Consider the following 15670-nt stretch of genomic DNA (forward strand, 5'->3'; position numbering starts at 1 on the left):
AAACTGTCAGGGGAAAAAAAAACAAGTTGAAAATCTTCAGGACCTTATGTTTAGGCAATGGTTTCTTAGCTAAATACCAAAATCCAAGCACAAAAGAAAATAAAGACAAATTCTACTTATTTGAATTTTAAATTACTTTGCTGCAGGTGCTCAAATAAAAAGACTACCAATAAAATGGGTTGAGAATTGTTGGCAGTCATGTGTCTGATAGGGATTTTAGTCAACACAAAAAAAACTTTTAATTCAATTAAGAACACAAACAACCCAACAGAAAGTGAATGCAGAATATGAATAAACATTCTACAAAGAAAATACACAAAAGGTCATATTAAGCACATGAAAAATGGTTAATATCATTTGTTACCAAGAAAATATAAATCAAAGCACAATCTGATACCACCTAATACCCATTAGGCTGGCTAGAATCAAAGTAACAGAAAATAACAAGGATGTAAAGAAACTAGAACCATCACACATTGCTGGTAAGGATGCAAAATGCTACAGCTTAGGAAACAGCTAGTTCCTCAAAAACTTAAAGAGTTATTATAAAACTTAGGCAAGTCTACTATATACCCAAGAGAAAAGTAATCATATATCCACACCGAAATGTATCCAAGAATACTCAGACACTGCAGTCAATAGCCACAAAAGTAGAAATAGTCAAAATTTCCATCAACTAATGAATGGGATTAATGCTTTGTCTATATAACAGATAATTATTAGGCAATTAAAAGAAATGAAATACTAAAATATTACACAACATGGATAAATCTAATTGTCCTAATTTAAAGAGCAGAAGGGCACCAGCCTTGAGCAATAACGCTCAGGAACAGTGCCCAGGCCCTGAGTTAAAGCCCTACAACCAACAGAAGAAAAGAAAACAAAATCAAAAAACAAAACAAAAAAACAAGGATAGATCAAATGTTTTAAATCCAGTCAAATAGTGTCTTCATAAAGACATACCTAAAATAGTAAGTCCCATTTTGACACTCTGGTATTAGAATAGACTAAAAGAACAGAAAAAACAATAGTAAAGAATAATTTTTGTTCTTCTTGTTGTGACTGTCTTGCTATGGACCCAAAATGGAATTTACTATGCAGCCCAGGTTTTCCTCAAACTCTTGAACCACCTGGTCTCAGCCTACTAAGTACAAAGATTAATGATAACTATTCATTGTATCTTAATGATAGTGAGAAACATCTGTTTGTTTTCCTACAGCCAAAGTAATGGTCTATTTATCATCAAGGTAGCTATAATCAGTGATATCATATGAGTATCATGTATCCATAGATATGATGATATCAGTGAGGTATTTTTTCCAAAATCTACAACCCCCATTAATCATGAGAAAATATCAAACAACATTCTATAAAATACTTGGCCAGTTCTCAAAATTATTAATACTATAAAAAACAAGGAAAGAATGAAAAACTGTCATAAACCAGAGGAGATTAAGGAGTCATTACAACTATTGGATGGGCCAGGGGATGAACAGGCAGAACACAGCAGATTCTTCAGGGTCTCCACCCCAGAGATAGGAAAAGATATGTTTCACATCAACACTGGTACATGCACATTTATGGAAAGTTTATCCTAATAGTCCCAAATTGGAAACTGTGATATTTTTCAAGCTGTTAGTAGTTTAAGCATGTGTCTCCAATAGCACCACTAATGAGGTGGTCACTCTTCATCAACAAAATGGAATGAACTATTCTCCAGGGAAAAAGTCCTTTCCAAAATGTTATATACTGGCCAGGCACAGTGGCTCACAGTTGTAATCCCAGCTACTCAGGAGAGGCAGAAGTCAGGAAGATCATCATGGTTCAAGGCCAGCCTAGTCAAAAAGTTAGCTAGGTGTGGTAGTACAAACCTGTCATCCTAGCTGTGTGGAAGGACTGAAACCAGCCCCAGGTAAAAATGAGACCCTACCTGAAAAACAAAAGCCAAAACAAGTTGAGGTAGTACTCAGAGCACTTGACTTTCTAGAAAGCATGAGGCCCTGAGTTCAAACCCCAAACTGAAAAAAAAAGAAAGAAAGAAAGAAAAAAGCTTACGTATATGATATCCATTTATATAGTATTCTTGAAATGACAAAATTACAGGATTGGAAAACAAATAAGTGCTTTCTAAGAGTTAGAGGAAAACGGATTGGGTAGAGACAAGTGGTAGTGAGCAACATAAGAATATACTAATGTACATTTTTTTTTTCCTCCAGTGCTGGGGACTGTGCATGCTTGGCAAGCTCTCTACCACTGAGCTACATCCCCTGCCCTGGCCTATGTCCTTACTTCACCCATGTCATTACCCTGGATGTGTTACTGTCACATAGTTTTATAAGCTATTTCCCTGGGGGGAAATGGATAAAGACTACATGGAATCTTTCTGTACTATTTTTTCAAATTCAATGAAAAACTACAATTATATTAAATGTTAGGAAAAGAAAGAAAAATGTAAGCACAATTTGAAATGTAGCAATACTATATTATTCATTAATAATGGATTAATAATATACTAATTATTAAACACTGAAACACTGTAATTTTTACTGTGGAACAACAGACCACTTAAATAATCCCAATTTGCAACCGTCTTTCAAAGATTGGTGTCTGTTCAATCTGCATTACATCTTACCTTCCACACTGTCAGAACAGGAAGTGCCAATGCCCGTGTCTCCACTGTCAGAAGCTATACTGTGTCTCCTGACACGGTTATTTCGATGGTTAGGTGGAACAGTTGTGGTCTGCCACAATGATTCATTACCAGGTAGCCATGCTGATAAATAATCCGGGCCTATAAAGGAAAATGTGCACAATTAACACACACGCAATAGACCCTTAGTATTCCAACAAGATCACTGCTAAAGAAATACCAGAACTGTTCAAGATACATTGTGGTGTTCATTGCTATATTTCAGATACTCAGATGCTGCATTCATGTTTCCCATTTTTCCCAATCTCCTCTAAAAACACACTGCCTGTCAACAAATACCAAATTTTCACTTTATCATTTCAATTAAGCTTTTGGTGTGACACTTGCTTTGGTGAAAGCATATTTGCACAAAATTAAGGCAATTAAACACTCAGCAGATCACATCATCGTTTAAACCCAACTGCCAATAGCATGGGACTAAAGCTTCTCCATGTCAACAGAGCTGTAGAATGGCCATGAACTTCTTATTTGTACTTGTTTGGCAGTATTATAGTATGTACTCAGGGCTTTGCGCACTGTATATCCAACCCTTTTTTCTCTAGTTATTTTTCTAATAGGGCCCTCCCATTTATGCTAAAGAAATCCACCATGGGCTTTACTGGTCAAGATAAGGACTTTTTGACCAAGTTCATCTCTAACCAAAATTCTCCAAAAATGTCTGCCTCCTGAACAGCTAGAATCGCAGGCATGAGCCACTGTGATTAGCTTATAAATGGAAGATAATTTCTTTTTTTTATTACCACTCTTTGTCAAAATTACATGTAATAAATCAAGGAATAAGGCAGCTACACTGTATAATATATAAGAAAAATGTTTTATTTTGTGAAAAACACAGGATCTGAAAGTCATTTTGCCCCTCCCCATATAACAATAAAATCTAAATAAACTTTACATATAACACCCATTAATTCATGACTTCAGCACCTTCCTAGGACTAAAGAACTCTGATTTCTGGGGAATTGAACTTTCAAACATATACCTATGTCTTAATTAAAAATTAAATTCAAAGAGGTGACACTGACCAAGACACATTGTATTCAGCCCCAAAGTAGGGCACAGGGAAGGTCCAAACAATTTATATTATACAACACTAAAAAGAGAATTTGCTCATCATACACAGAATAAAACAAATTTTCTACTATAACCTAGTCACTTACAACATAATTTTACATTTTTAACAATACAGCATTGTCCTACTTAGCTCAATTTGTCCTTTTTTGAGTTAAATGTTCTTAGCTCACTAATGTTTTTCCAATGTTCTCGGAATATTTGCTTTCATTTTTGTTCATTCTGACATTTTAACTTTTCTGTTTTCCCCCTTACTTCATTTAGCTTCACTCTTTTATTGTCTACTAGAAGGGCCATGTGGATCAGTGTGTAAACGGATCAGTGTCAGCCTCAACCTACATTGCAGCTAGGTGAAGAATAAAGAATGTGTGCATTTTTACAGTAATCAGAAAAAAATGTTTAATCTGCTGAACTTAACATAAAAATTGTACAGTTAGTCTTACTAATGGCTATCTGACACAGTGATTCTCAAATTGGGGCTACAGACTTATATAAGTTAACAAGCTTGCAAGACATTAAGGCTTTTGTTTCAATAAAAAGTCCTTTCAAAATACGTAAGAATAGCAGGCTGCTGGTGGCTCCTGTCTGTAATCCCAACTATTCATACTCATATTCATAGCTGAGATCTGAGGATCACAGTTTGAAGCCAACCCAACCAAGCAGAAAAGTCTAAGACTCTTATCTCCAGTTAATCATCAAAACTGAAATGTAGCTGTGGTTCTACTTTTGCCTTGAGCAAAAAAGCTCAGAGACAGCCCCAGGCCCCGAGTTCAAGTCTCAACACCAGCACTCCCCCACCCCCCGCCCCACTAGGACGAAGAGAAGGAAGAAGAGGAAGTGAAAAAGGAGAGGAAAGCAGGAGGAAGGATCTTAAGGAGGAAGTTAGCTTAAAACAAATTGTTATCGCATGATTTACTGCCTGCCTGCTTTGTGTTCTGTTTGCAGTGGTATCTACATAAATGGTAAATGATACCCCTGGATGCCATCTTCATTATGTATACTTATCATGATTTGAAACAAGACTGACTGCTGAAATCTGTATACCAGTTTAAGTCTATTGACTTAAAATGACAAATACAACCAGGTCTGGTGGCACACTCCTATATCTCAGCTACTAGACAGGCCGAGTCAGGAGGATCAGGATCATGAGGTGAAAACCACCCCTAATGTAACTAGTGAAACCGTATCTCAAAAGCTGAACACAACAAAAGGGCTGAAAATGTGGTTCAAGAGTGTGGGAAGCCCTGGGTTCAATCCTCAGCACAGAAAAAGAAAAAGAAAACAAAACTTGACAAATATCATGCATGTGCATAAAATTCGTTTCACTACAATTTTAGGAATAGTCATTCTTACCATTCAAATTGATATATATATATATATATATAATAACCAAATTAACAAAACCAGATCTCAAACTACATCTATTAGTCCAAACATTAACATTTAATAAAAATCATGTCACTTAAATATTAGTTAAAAGTTTTATTTAAATATGAATTATAAGTCAAGTTTGAGTTTTATAGGTATATGAAGGGTTACGGTCATTTAAATTAACAACTCAAAATGAAGAGCATTGGCCAGACATTTTCACCATCTGAGGTCCAGAGTAGATTTTGTAGACTCTAGATTTGTAGCTTTCTAGACCTGTCTGAGAATAGGACTTATTACAACTCATTTGATTAGATACCTTCACATTAAAGCATTGATGAAGTATCCTACCAGTACATCAGTTCTAATTTGATCTGTGGTCAATGATTTATATATCAAATTTTTTTCTTCAGTCAAGTAATTCACCAAAATAAACTCAAAGCCCTATTTGCACCATTAACAGAAAGGGTCACTGTCCCTTTCTCACACATCAAATGGTGTGAACAACTAATAGTATATGTAAATGATATAGTTCAAGAAGATATTAAATCCCACTAATAATGACAGAAATAATGAAAAGGACAAAGGTTTTTTGCTTTTTTTAAATTATCACCTTTGCAAACATTTGAAAAATGTGAGTCAACAAAGGAAAGAGAATACTCATGATTTGTGGCATATAAATTGGTACAACCTTTCCAAAAGACAATCAGGGAACAGATAGCTAAATGACAATATAGAAAAGGACCTTGTAGGAATTTATCTTTCAGAACCTAGTAGGGAAATACAAAAATATACAAGCACAGCTGGGGATGAGGATGAAGTGTTACAGTGACCCTCGGGGAAAAAAAAGTATATATATTAAGGTATTTCTGAATAAATGCCTAAAACAAAAATAGTTATCTATCTGTAAATGAACTGATAATATGCTAACACTAAGACAATTTACCAACCCATTTTTAACATGAAAAGCAGTGTGAGATCGAAATGTTTACATAGCTACATATATAATACAAACTAGAGAAATTGTACATTTTATGTATATGACTATAGAAATGAGGAAGCTTTTTCAGGGAACTCTATACTTAAATGTTAATACTATTCAAAGCTTTACTACGGGAACAAATGCATTATATGAACATTTACTCCATCATTACCATTGTTATTCGTCCTATCAGTTATGCTGAAAAATATGTACATTCCTTTTCAAATTATATCAATATTTAATTCTGATAGTATGAACTGGATATAGATTAACATACAAAAATTGCAGGGGTTATGAGGGGCCTAGGGGGGAGGGGAGATGAGAAGGGATAGGAAGGGAAAACAAAGGAGGAGGCAACAATGCTTGATAAGAAATGTACTCATTACCTTGCCCATGTAATTGTTACTCCTCTGTATGGTATTTTCACAATTTAAAAAAAAAGATATAAAAAATTCAACAGATTCCTAATAACTTTTATTTTAAAAAGTGCATAAAATCATCAAAGCAAAAACTCTTGATTTTAGACGATGTAATGCTATGTTTCAACCCACAATGTATCTCTACCTTGTGATTCTGTCAACCTTCATAAGCTTTTAAATCAATACCTTAGTCGTCATCTCATATTGGCAGTTCTCTCCAGAGACCCTAGTATAATACTGGGGAAATTGGCAACTTTTTTAAAAGAACATTGAGTACAACCTTCAATTTCCTCTCAATATTTCAATATCACCTGGATTAATTTTGACACCTACAAAAGAGATTTACAAAGCAAATTACAATCTCAACTACCTGTATCTAACTCCTACCCAAAAGCAAACTACAACAAATGACAGAAAAATGATCTGAGATACTGGTAGCATTCCACCTTTCTAAAAAGGCTAATTCCATCTCTGAGTCATAGAAGAAAACAGACATTCCTTGATTTAAACTCATCATGAACTGAAAACATTACAAGTTACAAATGAACTTAACATACCTAACTTGCCAAACATCATAGCTTAGCTACATAGTATTCTGTACAGTGTAAGTTGTTTCCCCTGATAATTATATAAGCCATGCCTACAAACATATCACTAGCACAGGAAAAATCAAAATTTGAAGCACAGTTCTAGTGTATGAGCATCACTTTCATCGTATAGTTAAAAAATCTTAAGCCATCATAAATCAGGATTGTCTGTATACACTATAGCCTTTCTATACTTAGCAACACATGGAAATGATCTCAGAATTTCCTTCAGTGGCCTGCCACCTCATAAATTTGTACTGATGACTTTAAACAAGGGACACACACACACACATATGAAATGTACTATTTGAAGTAAACAAATCACTATTCAAATAGTTTAAAGGCAAACACTAAAAATATTTACAAATACAGCAAATAAAGTATTACATAATTATAAAGAACTTAAGCAAACTTTTAAAAAGATCACAATAAAGACAAATCCCAAAGAGAAAAGCACAGATAAATAAAAAATTATGAAAAAAATCTATATATACTGGTAATTAAGTAAAATCAAATTCAAAAGATATCATTTTACATCTATCAATCTAGTAAATATACCAAAACAAATCACAAAATGATGTTTGTCTAATACTTCCATACACTACTAAAGTGAACAAATGTTCATCTGTCCCTTACCAAAACAAAAAAAAAAAAAAAGTCTGTGAAAGAGCTAAGAGGCAAAGTATATCAATTAACTGGGTTATACTAATCCCATTAATACTACTCTCAAAGAAATATATATAAACAGTTGAATTAATAGAATTTTAGACAAATACTGTTCGAATATTACTGCCAGTAAAGAACATTTAGAAATAAACCCCAAAGAGGGAAAGGAACAAATTATGACCATTAATGTTGAAGGTTGGAGGTATGGCTCAAGTGGCAGAATACTTGTCAAGCATTGCAAGAACGAGTTCAAACCCCAGTACCGCCAAATAAATGAAACATTTTAACGTGATCCAAAAGCATATGCTGTTTACATTGTCAAGGTAAATAACAAGACATAAAATTTGAAAGGAAGTTCATAACCTCAGATTTCATATTATCTAGGAATTGTCTGAACTCTCTTTGTCTATCTTCTCCTTAGAACCAAACTAAAACTATAATCCTCCTTCCAGGCCACAATAACTATCATAAAGGACAAACCCTATAGGTACCAGATTAGCGATGTAGACACTATTTAGTAAAGATCCAAAGGAAGGAGACAAAGCAACTGAAAAGAAACATAATGCTATTTTTTTTCTCTAGCTTGTAGGATTGCTTGTAATGTCTTTGACCTTCCTGCGTTTATTTTCCTTTTGATTACTATAGTTTCTTTACAATATTTTAATTTTTGAAAATGCTTAATAACCACTAATAAATCTGTAATATACTCCTCATTTAAGCACCACTTTGAAGTCTTAGGAGGTATAGTATAACCTTAGGAGTTTTAGTTTGGAATAAAATGGCTATATTTTAATGTACAAATCAAAGTACAATATTTTAATGTCCCAAAACATCAAATCATAAATGGATTACACTATTCTCAAATAAAAATAGGTTTTAAAAAAGGGGGTAAAGCCAGGCACCAGTGGTTCACACCTGTAATCCTAGCTACTCAGGAGGCTGAGATCTGAGGATAGCAGTTCAGTGCCAGCCCAGACAGGAAAGTCCCACCAGAAACTGAAAGTGGCGCTGTGGCTCAAGTGGTAGAGTGCTAGCCTTGAGCTGAAGAGCTGAGGGACAGTGCCCAGGCCCAGAGTTCAAGTTCAAGCTCCATGACTGACCAAAAAAAAGGAGCAAAGAGTAAAATCATTCTATGAATTCCAAATAAAAATCTTGGAATGAGTTGTTTGGATTGATATGGCTTCAAGTATGTTTCAATAATATCACAATTAACTTTAAAAAAATGAGGTGGGGTTCCTGTGACACACACCTTTAATCTTAGCTACTCAGGAGGCTGATATCTGAGGATTGGAGTTAGAAGGCAACCCAGACAGAAGTGTCTATGGGACTCTTTTTTCTCCAACTAACCAGCAAAAAGACATAAGCAGAGCTGCAGTTCAAGTGGTAGAGAGCAAGCCTTGAGCAAAAAAGCTAAAGGACAGCACCCAGGATCTAAGTATAAGCCTCAGTACTTGCTCAAAAAGAGGGATAGTAGGAGGAGGGGAAGAAAGTGGAGGAAGAAAAAAATTGGAAGTTCAGGCTAGGAAGGTGGCTTAGTGGTAGAGTGCTTGCCTTGCATGCATGAGGCCCTGGGTTCCATTCCTCAGCACCACATAAGCAAAAAGAAAAAAGCTGGAAGTGGCGCTGTGGCTCAAGTGGTAGAGCGCTAGCCTTTAGCTGAAGAGCTTGAGGGACAGCACTCAGGCCCAGAGTTCAGGCCCTATGACCAGACCCAAAAAAAAAAAGACCACCTATCCAGAACAAGTTATCTTGTTATGATATTTTTATTTACTCATGAAAATATTACAGACAAAATGAAATGACATAAATTGATCTCTTTCATCCTGAACTCATCTAACTTTTTTTTTTTTTTTTTTTTTTGGCTGGTCTGGGCCTGGGCGCTGTCCCTCAGCTCTTCAGCTCAAGGCTAGCACTCTACCACTTGAGCCACTTCCGGCTTTTTCTGCTTATGTGGTGCTGAGGAATCAAACCCAGGGCCTCAATGCATGTAAGGCAAGCACTGTACCACTCAGTCATCTTCCCAGCCCCCACTCATTTAACTTTAAAAGAAGCAATAGGTGTTTCTTGCCTTGACCACTGAAGATAATTTACAAACATCATGAACAAAATTCTAATATTTTCATTAAACACTGAAGGAATGCAATATGAGAACTACATATCTTATCTCTAGACAAGTCAATCCAAAGTCACAAAATAGGGAAAACTAGATGTAAAATACATTTACCAAGTGATTTGATAAGGAAAATTTTTTTCGCAGGCTGGTTCTAAGACTATACAACTTAAATAGGAGCATTTAGTCTCTAGGTAGTGATTCATGCACTGACAAAAAAGAAAAAAAATACAGTTTGGTGAACTTTACTAATAAAACCTTAACCTCATTATAATTGGATGACTATAAAAATGTTCTTAAAGCAACAACAAAGCATTGCTATAAGAACAACAAAAATTTCCAGGCCCTGTACAACATTAAACTGTCACATTTGTCAATACCAATTTCAACTCTGAAGTCAAATACTGAATGCCCAGGGTAATTTATTTTACAATAACATTCATCACATTGAAAATACAGGAAGATCAGCACCAAGTTAAAAACTTATAACCTGTTTTATTTATTGCTGAAGCTTTTCATAAAAAAAGAGAAAGCATTGTGTCAAGTCTTCTACAATAGAGGAATATAGCTATAGCTTCAGTTGGAACTACTTGGAGTCAGAAGAAAATAACATTGACAAGTCAAGTTTACAATTTTATACAAAACAGTGAATATATAATATAAATCATAAACAAAAACTGCAATGTTTTTCAAAATGCAAGTTACTATGCATTAGTAGGGATAAGCCAGTATTTTTAAATAAAAAAGAACAGAATAAAACAGTAACATAAATTACCTTGTGTTATACAGACTGCAAATATGTCATATTTTAACATCTATGAAACATTTAGTACAAAACACTTAAGCATAAAGTCCATGCCTTCAACTATCTCAATGTGTCATTTCAACAGTAGTCAACATATAACCTTACTCAGGAATCCAACAAAAAAATAATGCATACATTAAATCGGTCTCAGAATCTCTTTGTTCTATTTCATAAGTACTATCTGAATTAGCACTCTCTTCTCTGTACCCACTATTATAAATCATACTTTTTGCTGGATAGATACAATGACCTAAAAGCGATTCTCCAGCAAGAATAACTCCACCCAACCAGACACTACCCTGAGAATTATCTTAGAAGCAAGTATATTTGTTATTCTCCTGCTTTCATAGCCTAAAGGCTCTTTACAGAATATTAAATAAAACTCAAACTCCTTAAGTTTGGCAATCTTCTTTACCAGCTAGAAATTCATTTTGTAATTTTCCACAGCTAACCTCCCACATTCGCTCCCCTAGAAACTCAGAATCTAGGCACACATACCTAATCACTGCCACCAAAGAACTTTTGTAACTCCAAACTGTTTCCCTTCAAGACAGACTTGAATTTAACTTGCTCAGTCTTTCCAGATTCTTTCATCAGACAAAAAATAAGTATTACTTTGTTCATCTTGAATATATTATTCAAATTTTCATCACAGCACTTGTTGTATTATCCCACATGTGTACGATGTTCTTCTTTCTCACCAACCCAGGAAAAGTACAACTTTTTAAGTATCCAATATACAGCACAGAGCTGCACACTAAGGCAATAAATGTAGTCATTATTATTACTGTGTACCCAATAGATGTTCATTGAGTAAAATTAGAATTTTGGAAGCCTTACAATTAGAACTACAAAAATACCCTTCCCTTCAGAAGGATTAAAGCAAGGGCTTGTTTGGAGGTTGTCTGTTTATTTAAAAACTAAGATATTTTAAACTATCCCTTGAGCCAGTCTGCATTTAAGTATCTATTTAAAGACAAGTAAATATTTACCAAAGCAGCTTTTTTAAAAGTTATTTTAAATATTTTGAAGAGCTGATGGTCAAAATTCCTAATAAATGGGGGAACTAGGATCACTAGTGTGTGCCATGGTGAACAGCTAGGATGACCATCTTCAAAGGAAGCCCTCGATATGGGGAAAGTATAATGGGAGTCAACATTATTCACACCCTTTAAAAGGTGAAAACATAATTTTGATATTTATCATTGTTATGTGCCACTAAAAGAGTGGTAAATGACACCATTAATTACAAGATGATGCATCCGGCTGGGCACTGGGTGCTCACATGTAATCCTAGCTACTCAGAAAGCTGAAATCTGGAGTACAGAGGTTAGAAGCCAAACCTGGGTAGCAAAGTCCTCAGGATTTCATCTCTAAATTAACTAGCAAACAAGGAAATCTCCCTCTGGGTTACTAATGTAAGATAATATAAACAAACAACTTTTTGTTTGCCTTTTTAGAAAACAGTAGAAGGCTGGGTCAGAAGCATAGCACAAGTGGTAGAATTCCAGCTGAGCAAGCTATACAGGTGAGATCTTGAGTTCAAACACTGGTTCCATAAACAGAAGAAAAAAAAAATCACCTGAAAACTGATAAACTCTGAGAAACAGTGTATACATAGAAGAGGAACATTTAATTTCCTAACAGTGAAACTGGTACTGGTAGTTGCACATGTTCACAAAGGAGTCTATTGGTTCTCCATATTCTCCAAATTTTGTTAACCATCTTTTTCATAGGAATGGTCGTTATGCACCATAACAAGTAGTAAATGGGTCACACAACAAGTAGCAAAGGGAAGGGCACTAAAAAGCTAAACTCCTCCAAGCCCAAAGAGTCCCAGACATCAAGGCAAACATAAAGTAACAGGCTTTTTCTTCATTTTTTGGCCAGATTGGGGTAGTGTAGTACCCTAGATCTGACACTTGAGCCACGCCCCCAGCCCTTTTTGCTTTAGTTATTTTTAGGATAGTGTCTCAAATTTATGCCTGGACTGGTCTGGACTGTTGATTCTCCTATTTATGCTTCCTGGGTAGCTAGGGTGACAAGGGCATGCATGCCTCAGTGCCCAGGTTTTTATTGGTTGAGAGGGAAACTCATAAACTCAAACTTTTTGCCCAGGAATGGCCTCAAGATATGACCTTCCCAATTTCACCTCAGGAGTAGCAAGGATTATAGGCATGAGCCACTGCACCCAGTAAAATTTTAGTACGTTTTAGCCAGAGGTCAAATTCTAAGTCAGAGAAATGAACCAAGAATAAAGTAATATCAAGCTTCAGAATGGCTATAAGGCTAGCAGCAAGAATTATTAAGTGTACTTGTTCACATAAACACACTAGCAAATGAGAAAATGGCATTAAAACCTAGTACGATGTGCTTATTGGGCTTCTGACATTTAAAGATTAAATCAAAGTGTTAAGTAATCAGTAACAAGTATCTGTGGATTTCTAAATATAAAAGGAGGACAGGGAAAGACCAGATGATCAAAAATTACAAAGATACAATGATTGAGTTGGACTGCAGGAATAAGTTTTAGTAATGTAATATACTTTATGGTGACCACAGTCAATAGTGAATCACATATGACAAAAATTGCTAAAAGAATATGCTGTTAACATTATCACAAAAAATAAATCAGTAAGGATGTGTTAATTAGCTTGATTTAATTTTTCTACAATGTATAATACACCAGAACACCACAATAAATTCCAAAAATGAATATTATTACCATCCCCTGATTTTAAAAAAGCATGTAATTTAAATAAGTAAAATAATTACAAAGGAGAAAACTAGAAGTTCCTTTTAATTAACTATGCCAACTAGCTTTTTAGATATGACTACAGGTCATGCACTGGTTCACACCTGGAATCCTAGCTACTTAGGAGTCTGAGATCAGAGGATCCATTTTCCAAGACAGCAGGGGCAGAAAAGTCATGGAGACTATCTCCAATGAATCAGCAAAAAGCTGAGCTGGAAGTGTGGCTCAATTCTTTGTTTCAGGAAGTAGTTAAAACAGCTTTATTTAAGAAAACTGAGGGGAATAACAAAATGGTGAGACAAAGGACAAAGGGTGAACCAATGCAACAGCAATTCTCATGAGACACTATGTTGGAAATGAACTTTATAACTTGGGGGGAAGTATGGAGAGGGACGGAAAGTAAGAGAAAACAATATTCAACAAGAAATGTACTCATTGCCTTACTTAGGCAATTATAACCCCTCTAACATCACCCTTACAATAAAATTAAGTTAATTTTTTAAAAAAGAAAACTGGTCAGCTGATCATAAGAAGTAATATTATCTCCAATAAGCCACCAGAAAACCAGAAGTGGCGCAGTGGCTCAAGTGGTAGAGCACTAGCCTTGAGCTGAAGAGCTCAGGGGCAGCACCCTGGAAATGGAATCAAGAAGTTTTTTTTCCTTTGTTACTGTTGTTTTTTGCCGTTTGTTCATTTATCTGTTTTTGAGGGCAGGTGAAGGCACAGAAGTGGAGGGACAAAGGTGAACAAATAAGCCATGGTACTCTCTAGACACTATGCTGAAAATGAACTTACACTTGTGAGTGGAATGGGTAGAAAAAACTAGGACAACATGAGGGAAGAGTGACACTGTCCAAAAAGAAATGCACTCTTCAACTGAATTAATTAAAAAATTTTAAAAAGAAGATACTTTCATTGAAAGAGTAAGAATTCAAACCAATAAATACTCATCAAGAATTCTTGTATGTGTCTGTACCCATCCTGGGGCATTCACTCCAGGTCTGAGCTCTTTTGTTCAAGGCCATTGATCTACATCCAGTTTTCTAGTAGTTAGTTGGAGATTGAGTCTCAGACTTTCTTGCTCCAGCTGGCTTTGACTGTGATCCTCAGATCTCAGCCTCCTGAGTAGCTAAGATTATGGGCATGAGCCACTGGTGCCCAGCATACCAGTATTTCTTACATAGAGAAAGGAAATAAAAAAGCTTAGAGCAGTGATCAGTATAGATGAAATTATCTCCTTCTATGAAAAATTTATGTACTTGTTGGTTTCGGTGTGTAAGACAGGCCAAAGACTCCTACCTTCTGGTTACATTCAATACTATATTCAAAGCATTTTGGCAGCTATTCAGAATTAGAATCATGTATTTAATTTTTCATGAGCTTTTGTCTCTGTTTAAAAACTAGGAAAAGATGAGGCTGGAAAGGTGGCTCAGTGGTAGAGTGCTTGCCTTGCATGCAAGGGGCAGTCCCTGGGTTCCATTCCTACATAAGCAGAAAAAGCCAGAAGTGGTGCTATGGCTTAAGAGGTAGAGTGCTAGCCTTGAGCTGCAGAGCTGAAGGACAGCGCCCAGGCCCAGAGTTCAGGCCCCATGACCAACCAAAAAAAAAAAAAAAAAAAAAAACCTAGGAAAAATGAAGTACAGTAAAAATTAATGAGACTGATAAAACCCCTACAAATGTGATATTCTAAGGTTTGCTGTTGTCTTAAAACAATGATTTCATATTGCCTAATAAAGAAAATATTCATGATAACAATTTATGCCAAGACTAACTAGAATCTTCAGCACACAAAAGGAAAGAAACATCCTGATCAATATAAACTTTCCTAAATAACATAATGGTTAGAGCTAATGGATGCTATGAAAACTACTCCATGATCTCCAAGAACACAGTAGGCTGTCAGACATATTCAACTTCTCCCCTGTGGACTCCCCTCTTTCCATCCTCTCCCAAGGTACTAGGGGTTTGATTTCACCCTTGCTAGGCAAGTGCTCTACATGAACCACCTCACCAGTCTATGTTTAAATAGCACAAGGTGAGCGCTCTACGGCTTGAGCCACAGCACCATTTCCAGTTTTCTAGTGGTTTATTGGAGGTAAGAATTTCACGGACTTTCCTGCCTGGGCTGGCTTGAACTGCGATCCTCAGATCTCAGCCTCCTGAGTAGCTAGGATTATAGGCGTGAGCCACCAGCACACGG

General features: G+C 35.7%; 1 protein-coding gene across 2 annotated transcripts in view; it reads right to left on the reverse strand.

Moving 5' to 3' along the window:
- The window catches only part of Cep85l (centrosomal protein 85 like), a 93464-nt gene that overhangs the window by 72675 nt on the left and 5119 nt on the right, over positions 1-15670 (reverse strand). For both annotated transcript variants that reach the window (XM_070015326.1, XM_070015325.1), the window contains exon 2: positions 2633-2791. In XM_070015326.1, the coding sequence (XP_069871427.1) occupies positions 2633-2791 (159 nt within the window). The remainder of the gene's footprint in view (positions 1-2632; positions 2792-15670) is intronic.

The sequence above is a fragment of the Dipodomys merriami genome, unplaced genomic scaffold (genome assembly GCF_024711535.1).
Source record: "Dipodomys merriami isolate MVZ:Mamm:240054 unplaced genomic scaffold, mDipMer1.0.p SCAF_112, whole genome shotgun sequence".
Classification (NCBI taxonomy): Eukaryota; Metazoa; Chordata; class Mammalia; order Rodentia; family Heteromyidae; genus Dipodomys; species Dipodomys merriami.